The sequence below is a fragment of the Telopea speciosissima genome, chromosome 7 (assembly GCF_018873765.1).
Source record: "Telopea speciosissima isolate NSW1024214 ecotype Mountain lineage chromosome 7, Tspe_v1, whole genome shotgun sequence".
NCBI lineage: Eukaryota > Viridiplantae > Streptophyta > Magnoliopsida > Proteales > Proteaceae > Telopea > Telopea speciosissima.
This window is the reverse complement of record NC_057922.1, coordinates 55,419,956-55,433,574: the sequence shown is the minus strand read 5'-3', so window position 1 is coordinate 55,433,574 and position 13,619 is coordinate 55,419,956. Positions and strand designations below refer to the sequence as shown.

The 13,619-nt window shown below is 38.1% G+C and overlaps 1 protein-coding gene across 1 annotated transcript; it reads right to left on the bottom strand.

Moving 5' to 3' along the window:
- Positions 1 to 12,001: 12,001 nt before the first annotated feature.
- Positions 12,002 to 12,538, bottom strand: LOC122669389 (pathogenesis-related protein 1B-like). Its single transcript, XM_043866146.1, has one exon. It carries the CDS (start codon positions 12,531 to 12,533, stop codon positions 12,039 to 12,041), a length of 495 nt encoding a protein of 164 aa, XP_043722081.1. The 5' UTR covers positions 12,534 to 12,538; the 3' UTR covers positions 12,002 to 12,038.
- Positions 12,539 to 13,619: the final 1,081 nt, after the last annotated feature.

The following is a 13,619-nucleotide window of genomic DNA, read 5'->3' as shown; positions in this document are numbered from 1 at the left end:
GATCCTCCAAAGATAAGAGAGATATTAGGTTACAGGGATGCAGAGCTTACCACCAATAGTAACACGGAAGCCATGCATCCCACCAATACTAACACAGTGGGAAGCTTCCCACCAATAGTAACACATTTGCAGTCAATATCCAATGGGATGATTCCATCATATATGAAATAAAAACTGAAATAGAATTAGCAAAATAGCGATGTCGACTCAGAACCTCCAGAATCCAGATCGGAAGAAAAAATCAAGAACGGAAAATCGATAGATATGTTTGTGAGGTTCGCCTCTTCTGTTGATTTTCTGATTGGGTTTTTATGACCCTTCGCTATATTTTTTTGTATTCGGCCGGGGTTGCTTGCACGTTAAATTTTTGTACTATTCCTTTTTCTTTAATCTAATCCTTGTTGATCTTTAGCAAAAAAAAAAAGAGTTTGTCTTTCCAGCCTGCTAATCTCTTCTCGAATTTTTCAACTATAGGTACCAATACGTCCTTCTTCACCCTTCCATTGAATATTTCTACCCCAAAGTAGCGAATAGGAAATTTGGCGACAAGAATCTGAAGCAGCTCCGCAATTAATTTATTGCCTACGTGAAGGTGTAATAGAACCTATAAAGAGCTTACTTTTCTCCAAGTTGATTTTCTGACCCGAAAAGCTTTGATACCTAGAGAGAAAGTCCTTTAGATTTCATATGTTCCTGAAAGAGGCATTCATAAATATGAAAACATCGTCAGCATATAAAAGATGACCAAGAGTACCACAACCCCTGGGACCTTTTAGAGGCTGAATTTTGTTTTCCATCACTAACTGTTTCAGTCCCTCTACAAAGAACCTCCTCCGCCAATATAAAAAGTATTGGAGATAACAGGTCACCTTGCCTCAGCTCCTCTCTACACCAAAGAATCCCACCGGTTCTCCATTAAAAGTACAAAAATTCTATTAGATAGAAAAATCTGATGCAACCTGGAAATCCATGTAGAGCTGAACCCAAATTTCCTCAACACTTCAAATAAATACTTATGTCTAGGGTCTTTCTTTAATTTATAGTATTCATTGTTGGGGTCAAAACACTAATTAAACGAGAAGATCGGCTTTTAAACCAGTGGATCGGGGTGCCTAACACATTCCATGTACTGTAACTTGACACATGCTCTTTCTTATGGTTTGACAAGTCGCCATTGGAGTCATATTGATGGGCCCTAAATCCTAATCTAGATGGCGACTCTCTCTCTCTTTACTCATCTTCTCTCTAAAGAGGAGGGGATTTGTAAATTCGTGGTCTTCACACTAAGCTCGTCGCTGTCAAAGTGGCAAAGTTCATCAAAAAAAAAAATTTATTTCACCATAGGATACCATAAGAGATGATCTTTGATCAAGGATCACATTTTTTGGGATAAGTTCAGTTATTATGTTACAAGCTGAGTATTAGAAGGCATAAGTTATCACCATATAGCCACAAACCAGTGGGCCAATGAAGTAGCCAATAAAAGTGTAAAGAAATTTTTAAAAGACTGATTAAAAAATTTAAGATTGGGCTGAACAACTGTCTAATGCATTGTGGGCATGTAGGGAATCCATTCATAACTCCACAAGGGCCACACCTTACTCATTAGTCTATGGAATGCAATCTATTCTTCTAAATGAGTTGGAAGTCTCTTAAGAATATATATGGGAAGTAATCACCCAGAAGCTGAATGGATCTAATCAAGGTATGAAGAACTAAACCTAATTGACTAGAAAAAAAAAATTATGCTATGGATAATATGAATAAGTACCAATAGAGGATCACAATAGCACTTATCAATAAGTCATTCCATGCCGACTAGAAGCTAGCAATTTGGTGCTAAAGGAATAAAAGGAGTCCATATATAATCAATGGGAGAATGTTCTCAGTGCCGGAGCACAAGCTGCGTCCAGACACATGGGGGCCGGTGGGCACAATGACTACCCTGCCCCCTAAGTGGCAAGCCCATGTGTCTGGGCGCAACTTGTGCTGCGGCACAAAGAACATGAGCCCATAATCAATGAAGGAAATTTAGGCCAAATTGGAGTGGACGCTTCATAAGGAAAGAAATCTTCTTAGGAAAAGCAATAAGACTTGTGGATGTTGATTGAAAAGATCTACCGTAGCTATCTAATTTGGATTAGTTGAAAGGTATTGTGTCTAGAACAAAGGGTATGATCATGAACTACATTTTACCTAATTCCTTAAAGAACTCAAGAGTATGTTAAAGTATAAAATGTTAATTAACTATCAAGTGCAGTCCATGCAAAAATGAAAAAAAAAATTATTACCATATATCATTATTTACCAATGTCCAAGTATATCATAAAACAAATGAAAGAAAGAAGTAAATGACCATAAGAAAACAACCTTAACCACAAGAAGAATCCCGTAAACACTTCTATATGTAGACACTACATTTTGACACCTTGGGAGATCGTTCCGACAATGATGATCCAAGCCTAGCTTGCTCTTGTGGTGATTAAATTGTAGAAATTATCACTTTTCTCCTACCCTACATTTTGTAGCCATATTGTACCAAATAGAGACAAAACCCTTATGATAGCTTTATTTAACCATTTTAAGTCCTTGTGTGAAATTTCACCCAAGTCCGGCATCTTTAGTAAAAATGACCATTTTAACCCTAATATTTTCTTCGATAACCAAACCACATTGGTTTGAGCCAAAACTTTTCATTTAGTCTCATATGGCTATTATAAATATGCACGTAAAATTACACAAAAATCTGACATCATTCAATACTTATTCAATACTTCTTTAATTGGAAAATTACCATTTTGCTTGGGACACCTTTTCTCAGTATCTAGACTTCCTGATGTGGCCTGAAATCCTTCGAATGATCTTAATTGGTCATAGTAAATCTACAAATAAAATTTTGTATAATTCCAATATCAGCCGATCAACAAGAAACTTCATTTCAATGGATTCCTCGATGTTCTTGTCACTTTTGGGTAGAATCTGGTCATGGCCGCTATACAGATGGAAATTGTGCATCGAAAGCTTCACGGCGATATGTGGCACACTAAAATTGGCCACGCGGATTGATAGAAATTAACATTTTAATCCTTGGCCCTTTGTCCCAAATAGGTATACATTATTGAGTCTCAATGTTTAGTAGTTTCTCACTACTTAGTATTTTCACGATCCAAGTCATTTATTAGTCATTCCTAAAAATGGGAGCTGATCTGATCAAAATGACATCCACGAAAACATCGTAGGTAAATGATAAACAAGAACATAATCCTGTCAAGTTGAAACTTGGCACCATAATCCAAGTGCTCCAACTAATTAATGAATCAATTGGGCATAGGTTGACATAACCAGTGAGCAGATTAGGTAAAAATGTACATAATTGTCAGATCTACTAACCAATAAGACAGATTGTGTGACTTTCTTGACAAATACATTGTCGTCCAAATGGCTTAATTCCTAGTGGGTTTCCCTACCCCTTTTGATCCCACAGATACTAATAGTAAAATGGTTGCCGAACACAACATTTCGGTATATCTTCATTATAATATTGAGATTAAATATATACAAGATGTTAATTGATATACAAGGAATGCAGATGGAATTGACTCCTAAGATTGCTCTTACAATGGGTTGTCAATTAACAAGATTGAATCCTCTAATTAGGTTAGAGATAGGAACGTGAGGTGGAAACGTATATGATAAGGTTGCGTTTGGTAACGCTTATGTTCCCAAACAGGTGTTTATTTACCTTTATCATTTTTTTCTAGTGAAATCTTAAATTTCAATTAGGACCATCAGATCCTCATATGCCACGCGTCACCATAGTAAGGGTTGCAGTTGACGTGCACTTGACGATGGTGCACTTGGGACGTTTCCGTGGATGAACCGATGAAGAAGAAGAAAGAAGAGTCGGTTATGCGAACCAGTTAATAAGTTTGGCTATTTAAAAACAACAGGGGAGAAGAAGAGGTGAGAATTCACTTTTTGGGAGGTATCAGAGCCTCAGAAGCGAAACTTCTGCTAGGGTAGCTTGAGTAAATAGAGTATAAGTTTAGGGTAGTGACAGAAATTTTCCATAGTTTATATACATTCGTGTAGGCTAGGCCGTATTTAGTCTACCCATTCTACCCTGAGATCTTAATAATAAATCTCAGCCCTGGCCCAAACATGGTTGATCTTTTTGGGCACGGCCAAAAAGCCCAAGCCCGAATATATGGTGCACTCTCTTATTGGTTTGAATCGGGACTTTAGAACTGCATTCCACTCTACCAAAAAACAAAAAAATAAATAAAATACCGCATTCCACATCTATATTACCGATCCTGATCACGGTTAGCAAAAACATGTTTAAAATGGAGTTTTAAATGGGTTCTTGTTTTTTATCGTTTTAAACATATTTGTCGTATATTTCTCCAAACATATGGGAAAAAACGATAAACGACAAGCATTCCCATTTTAAACGCATTTAAAACATGTTCTCATTTTTTTGGTGTTTTTTAAGACCTTGAACTTAAGTGACCATATCTCTCTCTCCCGAATTTTGATCGGTCTGATTCTTTCACCAATGTAAAGATGACTTGAAGAGCTACATTTTTCATGCTATCACTTCATCTCAAGGTCATTGCACGGATACCGAAATCAGAAGCATGTATTTCAAATATAAATTCCTCAATTTATATGAGAATAATGCCATTTTTTTTTAAATATAGAAATTTAAAACCCGTACCGTCCGTTTTTCATTTTTAACGTTTGACCATTTTATTTGACCGTTTGTTTGTAATTTGTTACCGTTTAAAACCCGTACTGTAGGACTCCGGTTTTTTTTCGTTCCCGTTTTTGCTAACTATGATCTTAATCAACCTGTATCGATCTGGATCGGATGGATCTACCTCTATTTTTTTTAACAAAAAAATTCTGATTTTTTTCTTTATTTTAATCAGTACTAATTGACCGATACAGGATTGGCCAAGAATTGATATCGGCCTATACCAATATTGGATACAAATCGGCCCATCCGATACTGATTCCTCAAACCATGCCATCTCAGGACCTAGTGCTGCTTCGACATTGTGGGCTGGATGAACTTACAACTATCGTAGCTAAGGGTGTAAGTTTGGCTCTGTCGGCCTAAGCACGCCCTAAGCCAACCAAGGCCTGGGGTGGATTTTTCAACCTTGAGGGTGGGTTAGTGTTAAAATTTTCAGGCTCGGGTCAGGGTCAGGCCGGGCCAATGTTGAGGCCTCGAGTTGAGCCCAGCCTGGCCCTATGTTAGATTATGCTTTACAATCTTGTGTTTACATTTTACAAATTTTGTTTAGTATCTAATATCTTTTGGCTTACCAAAAAAAAAGTCTAATTATATATCGAGCGAAATTATGAAACAAACCAATACTCAATCGCATGTGTCTCATTTTTTTAATGCATAGGACGAAAATGGCAAAAAAAAGAGCCATTCAGGGTCAATTAGAGCCAACCTGGCCCGATCAGGGTAAATTAGGTCAGGTCTGAGCTATGCTGGGCTGAGCCAAACAGGATTGGGCCTGGACTGGGATACAAATGACTACAACGGACTTTCCTTAGATACCAAACTTAGTCAAGTAGATAAGAGTCACCCTTTTTTATGGAGATATATTTAACAAAGAATATAGATTATTAGATTTCCATACTTTGTTGTTTTTCCAATTTTAATTATTTCTAAAAGGCATGTGTGTCATCTCCTCACTGTCACTTATTACAATACAGATCCTCTACGAAAGGCTGCAAGTTTGGCCCTGTGGGCCTGAACCCGCCCTAGCCCGTCCTGAACCCGAACAGGGCCTGGGCTAAGATTTCTGGCTCTGATGGCGGGTTAGGGCCAGAAATTCCTGGCCCTGAGTCAGGGTTGGGTTTGGTTAGGGTTGAGACCTCGGGCTCAGCCCGACCTTGATTTTGATCCTGAAGAAAATCTTTATTTATTAAAAAATAGAAGTTATTATTCATATAAACAGGTGCTTAGTGCACTTGAATGGTAGTTTGTGGTGTGTACAAGCCTCTTGCTATCAAGAGTTCTTGGGTTTAAGCCTCCTCTCTCACATCTTCCCTGTACTTGTTATTTTAATTTGCTTATTGCAGTGCCAGGGCCATTAGACCAAGCGCGACCTAATTAGGGCCAATCAGGGCAGGCTTGGGCTTGGCTTGGCCAGTCAGGGTCAGGGTTAGGGTCAAGGTATTTAGGCCCTGAGTTAGGGTCAGGGTGGGCCTGGGCCGAGCTAAGGGGACTTAGGGTTGGGCTAGGGTTTTAAAAAGCCCGGCCCAACCCGACCCTGTTGTAGCCCTACTCTACGGCGCAGCTGCCCGTAGCGACCTGTGCTGTGCAGACTGGGCCGTGCATGCAATGACCGCTTTACCCCCACTTGGGCAAGACGTTTGGGCAAGGATAAGGCGGTCTTTGAGCATGCGGCTCAGTTTGCACCGCTCAGGCCGCTATGGACAGTGTGCCGTAGAGGATCTGGATCCCACTTATTAACTACTCTCCTGTTTCGGGTCGGGACTAAGACACACGTAGCAGCTTGAAAAGCAAGCGTTTCTTTTTTTTGGTTATTATTGTATAAGTTTTCTACACAATAATAACCCTTTACCAAAACGATAAAAGAGGTTTATCCTGAACTAGTCACTCTATCTTTATCTCTATCTCACGTGCACACACAGCCATACACACGTAAAACTGTTACATTGCCAAAGCCAACTCTGTAATAAGATTGAGAGAGAGAGAGAGAGAGAGAGAGAGAGAGAGATATTTGTTAATTGTGAATAACAATTAAGTAAGATTTTCTTATTGACACCTCTCAAAGACTCAAATAATTTATAATCTTAGTTTTATACCCTTTAGATATGATAATTTGTTTTCTTAATGAGAATAATTATGTCATTTCATAAGCATATTCTCAAATATGATGATTGATGCCTTTGATAATGATATAATGGTCTCACTTTCAAATTTTTTTTGAAAACTTTTTTATATTTCTATTTTAAAAACATTTTGAAAATAAAAGAAGGTGTCATGTTGTAAATACTCTTATAGTGGTGTTATTGAGACACTCCCATGAAGTAAAGAACTAGTTTTATATAAAGACCAATTCGCGATTCATGAAATCAAGGCCAATTAAAATTAAAATTTAAAAGTAATTAACTTTTAGATTTGATGGTAATGAGAAAGATGATCGATCAACAATGTACTCTTCGCCAATGCTTAGCCATATCAAAATTTTAGAGATGCAAGGTTTTCATTAGTGCTATAAAAATTGGGAGAATAAAGCTCTCTCCACTGCTCGTGTATATGGCCCCAGTTTCTACTATGTTGCCAGTTAGTTTTGGCTAATTTAATTGTTGTACAATTGGTTATAGTTTAAATTAGCCATGTGTTTGTTTTTAGAGCTAAATTTTTTTTTTTTTTTTTTTGGGTCCATCAAAAGGCCTTGCGGCCCAAATTAACAACTTATTAAATTAAATCAATGATACTCAAAATATAGGGAATTTTCCTTGTATTATTAATAGTTTAATTATTTAAGAAAAGGTAACCATGTAAGCCTCTTATTTTCTTTGGAAAAATGATATGCACATTGTTGGTACGTAGTACATGCTCTCACACCCCTCTGCCCCTAAGATAGCCCGCCCGGCCCCTGCATCATCGCCCTCCCCTCCTTCTCTCACCACCCTTCCTAGAACCCCATGTGATAGCCCCCCTCCTTCAACTCCATCATTGCTCTCCGCTCCCTCTGCTCTCACCACTCTTTCTGGAACCCCCTAGGATAGCCCCCTCCTTCTGATCCATCAGCATCCTCCCCTCCCTCTGCTCTCACCACCCTTCTTGGAACCCCATGTGATAGCCTTCCTCCTTCCTCCTTACTCACATAGCTAGGAAAGGAAGATTGGGGAGAACATGCAAAAATCACAAACTTACGGCTCCCAAGAATAGAAATAAGTGGTCATCATTTACTGAATCTAAGTAATGATATATCCATCTTGGCTAACTTAGATCATAACTGAAGGATTATGTGGACAATATGTTCTCAAAGTTAGAGTGTCAGCTTAGATGACCACGTGGCAAAAGAAGCATGTACAATGCCATTCCCTTTATTTATTAATTTACATTCCATATCTTAATTTTTATATTTCATTTTTAAACTCAACTACATAACTAATTAACTAAATTTTTTTTTTTTTCGGTGAATAAGATTTATTAAGGAACCCAAAGGATTAAAGGGCCAGCAACAAGGGGTGAACACAAATATAGATATCAAAAGGGGTCCATCAAGACAGACCTAAAGCGATATAGAAGCAACAAATTAAGGAGCATCAATAGCTAAAGAGTCAAGAAAGACGGGAGTTCCCCAAAAGAAGAGGGATGGAGAGATTCTAAGAGTGCATGATGTGGACACTATTGTACGTGGGGATTTTCCAGATAAGAGGTGACTGAAATGTCCAGCTTTCCTTGAGCATCAAAGATGATGGTTTCAGTGATCTTAAGAGGATATTTGGTCTTAGGATTATACAGTCCTAGGTTCCTTTCCCTCCATATGTGGTAGATGAAGGCACCAAACGAGAGCTTACCCAAAGGGTCTACACAAGATTTCTCACTGAAGTATCTAAGGATCCAACTCCACTCCCGCTCAAAACTGAATCTCCGCTTTCAACTTGGCCAACTAATTAGATATTTTTGTGCTGTTATAGATAACTTTGAATTTAATCCTTTATATCAGTATAATTACGGCATTCAATCAATATTTACTAAATAATATGAGGTTACTTTTAATGAATCTCAACAGCTAATACTTCTTAGACACATAAATGGATTTATCAAAAAAGAAAACTTCAAATTGGTAAAGGATAAATGATAAATGATAAATTGCCAACTAGCTAGCTAGCTAGTCCAGCCTTATTACCAAAAAGGAAAGGTAATTATTCAAAAAACCCTAATAAAAAAGGCAAAAAAAAAAGAAGAACGAAAAAAGAAGAAGAAGAAGCAAAAGAAAAAGAGAAAGGTTAATTGACATGTCAGTAACCTTGGTTGATAGTGACACTACCTTCAACTTCAACCCCTATATAAAGCCTTCTTCTTTCCTTATTCTCAAACACAGAAAGAGAAGAGTTTCTCTCCTTCTACTATGTGAGTTGGAACCTCATCCTTCCTTCTTTAGGTTCGTTAATTCGTTCAACTTCCTGGTTTACCTTCTATTCCCTCATCCGTTTCAGACTATACAGTGAAGTCATCAACATTAGAAGAAAATGGAGCCCAGAGGGCTTCAGTGAAATATTCAATAATCCTTGAAATTTCTTTGCCTGAAAGGCCTCTGACCACCCTGCCTATTATATACATGTTGTCCTTGTGGCCATCAGTTCAGTCTGAAGCCAAAAAGAGGGTATCTTTAGGCAAGGAGGCCCAGAAAATTATTAGAGGAATGTCTATTTGTTTTTTAAAATAATATTTGCAGATCCTTTTACTTTTGTTTTATTTCTATTTTCTCCCTATTTTTTTTAATGGGCTTGAAGCCTTGGATATAACTGGTTTTTTTTACTATCTTTTGCCCCTAAAATATTCTAGTGTACGCTCTCTCCCTTCTTTTAGATGGGCAAGAAAGTGTATCACGTAACAGGGGAGGCTATTATCGACTTCATCCAATACAAGGAAGATGTTTTAAGATCCTAGAATAGTAGTTGAACCCCACGGAAAGGGTGTAGGATTTCCAATTATATGAATAAAGAATAGGTGAGAGACAAAATGAAAAGGATAGATTAATTCCATCCTCCGGAACACAAGGCGCAGGCTGTGAGATACTGAAAATATGCCTTCAATTATACTTGGGGCACATGGAAATGTCAATTTGCACCCGAAATTTTCAATTTTAGAATTCATTTCCATATAACAAATCAATATCCAAATTTTTTGCCACTTGAAAGGTGATGTTGCAATTTCCTAAGAGATATCTATAGGTCTTGCTATGAATTCGTCATACCATACATTAAATCTCAAACTCGGATTTAATCATTTACCTTCACACGTAATGGAATATCCTCCCATGTATGTATATGCATATTCTCTCTCCATAGTCAGAATTTTTTAAAGGTAATTCAAAAATTTTTATACTTTGCTTGGTTTGAAACTAGACATGTGAGTGAGAGACTTTTGAATCTGCCTGTCTATAAAAATCCAATGTTATTAGATGTGCCACGTGGCATTACTTGGGGTGTTGGTGTTAAGACACCAGATACACCCGTTAGTGTAGAGAAACTAATAGCTGATTACTATTAGGAATTGGGCTCCTCTGTAGCGCAGGGGTATGCTATAGTTCTTGTGGGGTGGCACTAGAGCTCGCCATGTGGACAAGCTCCCATTTGGAATCCTGAACGTGATGCACATGCGATGGAAAGAAGGATTTCTTAATTTTGAAATCTAGATTTCTAGCTTGATCCGCGCCTTCTAATGGGAGCTCGTCCATGTTAAGGGTGTCAAACGGTGTGGGTTTGATTATGTGATGCGGTTCGGTTTGGTGTATATTTTGCAAGGTAGAAATCAAAACCGCACTGGATAAGAATCACCCAAAATCAGAGTCGTTTTATATGCGGTGTGGTTTTAGCTGTTTCTATTCGGTTTTCGTTATTCGGTTTACATGCGGTTTGTAATACTGATTTCATCTTTGTACCTTTTTAATTTTATTTTTCATATCCTTATTATGTGGGAGAAATTATATTGTTTCATACCCATCTAACTCTAGGCAAAATTCACTTAGACATGGTAGTTGTAATGATCATTGTAAGTGATTACTCAAAGCCACAAAGTACCGCAAGGGAAGCCAACCTGAGGACATCAACAATCCATACCCCACTCAATTCATTAACAAAGTCCACTAAGACATACTCGTTGCAATGATATTTTAGAGTGATTACTAAAACCTTCCGTCCCTTCATGAATTTGGAATTCAAACTAAAATTAAAAAATCTAATTAAGGAGTCCTAATATTTTGGAGTGCTTAATCTCATTATTAAACAAATCAGAATATTCCTAATCTCGATTTTCTACCCAGTTTCTATTCGGTTAACCGACGGTTTTTTGATTTTAAACCAAACCGAATCGGTAATAGAACCTACAAAATCAGAATCGCATTATTTTATACTGTACGATTCGGTTCGGTTGTAAATGATCGGCTCCAATTCCAACAATCGGTTTCAATTCCATTCTGACACCCTTATGTCGCGAGCTCTGGTGCTGCGCTACAGTGGAGCTGGATCCATTACAATTAGATGGTCCCTTGCTTTAATCCATATATGTAGAAAAAGTCATAATGAGAAAGTCGACAACAATTAAGTTCTGCATTCTTCTATTAGGAGATTTGCAGTTGGTTATTTTTGAGTTTTGACATCATAGTTGTATTTCTAACCGCTTGAGACGAGATTTGTAAACCCCATACGGGCTCCGATTTCTCTTGAACTTTTTGAGGTTTTGAAATCCAAAACCCCTATTTATCATCTTGAAAATCCAAAACCTTTTGTAAACTATTTACAAAACATGTCATGCATTGGATCCAAATTTCATCCATTCATACATGTACATTCTCACATTGATATTTTTTCTTAGAGAAGTAGATTTTTTGTCAACCATCTCTTTCGTTCGTAGCCAAACATCATGAATCTAATCCACCGATATATAATAAGGGAGAGATCAACCATTAGTACACCAAAACTCATAGTGCTTAAATGTAACAATAAAGATCTTTCTCTCAATCGAGGTTTTGGGGAGGGGGGAGGGGGGAATAGAAGATGCCAGAGATGTAGTAGTTTTAAGAAGCTTTACCAATACTTTGAAGAACAAAAGTTATAAAAGATAAAAAGGAAACTTAATTTACCTCATTTATTATTATTTCCTTTAATATTATTATTGATTAACATGAGCAAGGACTCATTACATAGTTCTTAAGCAACCTAGATTACAAGTGATTCATCGCTCATGCATAAGTAGCTTAATTACTAATTAGATTTCCTGAATAACAAACAGGAAATTAAACTCCTTATCAATAAGGACGTTGCCCTACATAGTTGCCTGGAGGATCATAGTTGCAAGTGATGAAGGTCCCTCCACTGTTGCACGTAACTCTACCACAACCAAGCCTAACCGAGTTCTTCCAAACCACCTGGGTATAGTGACCGCACTGTTGTCCCTCGACACAAGAATTGGAATTGTAATCATAGTGCGCTTTTTCGTCCACCCACAGCTTGACAGCGTCTGTGGCTGACATATCACCGGAACTCCAAGCAATGTTCTCACCGTACTGTCCGCCGTAGTGCACGAGATTGCAATCTCCGGCTCTCTGGTTGGCGTAGTTTTGAGCATAAGCAGCTACTGTGTCGTCCCATGTCATTGATCCAACACCAACCTCTGAACGGGCGGCATTGTGGGCTGATACGTAGTCATCTTGAGAGTTTTGGGCTTGGGAGACATGAAAGAAGCTGGGTAATAAGCCAATGAGACAAAGAAGAGCTAAAAACTCAAGCTTATATGATCCCATCTTTCTTAATTTGTTAGAAAGACCCTTGAATTGATACACAAAATGAGATACAGGGTTGTGCTATTTATAGCCCAATAAGATATCAACCTAGAAGCTTAGGGCAGATGTCACCAAATTAATCATTCCCATAGCTCTTTAACTTTTTTCTCCTTTCGCATTCCCTTTCCAAACGTTATTTTTGGAGAGTACAAGATTGACTCACAAGTCTTGGAAAAACAATGAATCCTATTGGAATGAAATATTATTATTGCCTTGGAGAAGAGATTACATCTTTGAGTATATAGAAGAGAGGATTACATAGGAGAGAGGATTCCATATTTTGGAAACTCAATCTCCTAATTCCAGAATATATCTATTACTATATGGAGAGAGATCATATACTATACTATGAGAGATTAAGAAAGATTGCATGCTTGGTGCAAAAGATAGAGCAGATATAGAAAGACCGGATATGGTCTAATGCACCCTCTCAAGGTGAAGATTCAAGGGATCTAATCTGCAGCTTGTAGTACCAAGTCCCTTGGTCATAATATCCACGATTTGATCTTTTGTGGAAATAAAGTGGACTTGAAGATCGTGTTTGGCAACTTTATCTCGCACAAAGTGGAAATCAATTTCCACATGCTTGGTACGTGCGTGAAAGACGGATTGGCCGAGAGATACGTAGCGCCAATATTGTCAAACCATAACATGGGGGCTTGAGATGTAGAGAGACCAAGCTCACCAAACAGAGAATGGAGCTAGGTTATTTCAGCACAGGCATCAGCGAGGGCCTTATATTCTGATTCAGTGGAGGACCGTGCAACGGTCTTTTGCTTCTTGGATGCCCAAGAGATTAAATTGTGTCCCATGTAGATGGCATATCCACCGGTCGACTTTCGATCATCACCATCACTAGCCCAATCGGCATCCGAGAAAGCTTGTAGGTCCTGAGAGGGGGACTTGGTGATGTGAAGCTCATATGCAATTGTATATTTGAGGTAGCGTAGAATACGCTTCACCATCGACCAATGTTCTTCAATAGGGCAATACATGTACTGACAAGCACAATTCACAGAAAAAGCCACATCTGGACGGGTGAGGGTA

Coding starts and splice junctions, on each gene's coding strand:
- LOC122669389 (XM_043866146.1), bottom strand. CDS start 12,533: ATGGGATCATATAAGCTTGAGTTTTTAGCTCTTCTTTGTCTCATTGGC.